The sequence below is a fragment of the Nanorana parkeri genome, unplaced genomic scaffold (assembly GCF_000935625.1).
Source record: "Nanorana parkeri isolate BGI_ZX_2015 unplaced genomic scaffold, ASM93562v1 scaffold3388, whole genome shotgun sequence".
NCBI classification, from domain to species: Eukaryota; Metazoa; Chordata; class Amphibia; order Anura; family Dicroglossidae; genus Nanorana; species Nanorana parkeri.
In genome coordinates, this window is record NW_017309656.1 from 28,100 (window position 1) to 30,023 (window position 1,924).

The 1,924-nt window shown below is 54.0% G+C and overlaps 1 protein-coding gene across 1 annotated transcript in view; it reads right to left on the reverse strand.

The window, feature by feature from the left end:
* Positions 1-937: 937 nt before the first annotated feature.
* The window catches only part of VIPAS39 (VPS33B interacting protein, apical-basolateral polarity regulator, spe-39 homolog), a 16,264-nt gene continuing 15,277 nt past the window's right edge, over positions 938-1,924 (reverse strand). Inside the window, exon 17 of the mRNA XM_018574942.1 lies at positions 938-1,018. Within this exon, the coding sequence (XP_018430444.1) occupies positions 938-1,018 (81 nt within the window). The remainder of the gene's footprint in view (positions 1,019-1,924) is intronic.

Here is a 1,924-nt window from a genome sequence, read left to right on the forward strand (position 1 = left end):
GGGGGGGGATTCACTCTCCCCCGGGAAGTCACAGCAGAGGTACATTCCAGCCATACACAGCCAGTATAAGTACCCAAATCTGTCCTCGTGTCAGCCACAGAAGGGGCCAATCATCATCATTCTGACAGGAGGAGAGAGCAGAGTGGTTTCCATGTTCTGCCCAGTTTTGGAAGGGGTGGGGGGAAGGGTTAGGGGCCCCATTAGAGAGGGCCCCCCAATCTCTCTGTGAACATCTCACCAGGTTCGGAGGAGCAGTTGGCAGTAGAATGCGGCGTGTGCACAGGCGTGCGCCGTCAGATCCCATCTTCGGGTCCTCAGCTTCAGTAATCTCCGGTGCTGCACCGAGACTCCGGCCTCAAACGCCAACCCGCCGAGCCCGCCAATCATCTCCATGGAGACGGCACTCAGCTCCCTGTAAGGAGGGGGATGGGTTAGGAGCAGATCCTGACTACACACGGGGTGCTTTACACACCAGACATGTGATCTCCGTGTCATCTCTATGTGATCTCCATGTAGTATCCGTGTAATCTCCATGTAGTATCCGTGTAATCTCCATGTAGTATCCGTGTAATCTCCATGTAGTATCCGTGTAATCTCCATGTAGTATCCGTGTAATCTCTGTGTGATCTCCATGTAATCTCTATGCAGTATCCGTGTAATCTCCATGTAGTATCCGTGTAATCTCCATGTAGTATCCGTGTAATCTCTATGTAGTATCCGTGTAATCTCCATGCAGTACCCGTGTAATCTCCATGTAGTATCCGTGTGATCCCCATGTAATATCCTCTTCCCCTATTACTGGGGCCCCGCTAGGCCTTTCCCAGGGTTAGGATACTCTAGTGTTGGGGCCCCGAGATCTCCCTCTGAAACACGTTTCCCGGGACTTGTACTCACTGTGGCTCTGCTGGGATTTGTAGTTCCTGAAGTTTGCCGTTAATCACGCGGCTTCCATAGCAACGGCGGCAACGTCTCCCTGACAACGCACTGAACATACGTCCCCGGGAGGAGGAGCTACTTCCTACAGCCAATCCACGACAAGCAGTGACCACGTGACCTTCTCCGCTGTGATTCCGATTGCAGAACTCGCTGTCACGTGTTCTGTACCCGTCCCCACCGTTACGCGCAGACCCCTCGGATCCCAGCTCCCTCCCTGATCTTCGTAGTCTGACCAACCTCCAATGTCCTCAATGACGGGGAGGCGGGTGGGACCGCACGCTGCCGAATATGTATCTCCATCACCTGCCCGACAAGGCTCCACCCCAAACCATCTGCATCACCTGCCTAGCCAGGCTCCGCCCCCATCTACATCACCTGCCCGATCAGGCTCTGCCCCATCTACATCACCTGCCCGACCAGGCTCCGCCCCAACCAGCCCCTCCCGACTGCATTACCTGCCCACCCAGGCTCCTCCCCATCTCTATCAATGGATTTCCCTATAGATGGAGAGAGATGGTACAGTCCCCCATAGATGGAGAGAGATGGTACAGTCCCCCATAGATGGAGAGAGATGGTACAGTCCCCCATAGATGGAGAGAGATGGTACAGTCCCCCATAGATGGAGAGAGATGGTACAGTCCTATAGTCCCTATAGATGGTACAGTCCCCCTATAGATGTGGAGAGAGATGGTACAGTCCCCCTATAGATGGGGAGAGAGATGGTACAGTCCCCCTATAGATGGGGAGAGAGATGGTACAGTCCCCCTATAGATGGTACAGTCCCCCTATAGATGGAGAGATGGTACAATCAGATTGGATTGTGTGTGTCACATGATCAGTAGCATTGAGGTCAGACGTGTGCGGTGCTCCGATCTTGGCAATGACCCGGCCGCGTCTGATTTTGGATGGTCTGTACCGAGTCCGGTGTGTGCGCGCGATATAACATGCATCTCCTCTGTACATACAGGACGATCCACTTCCAGTACGG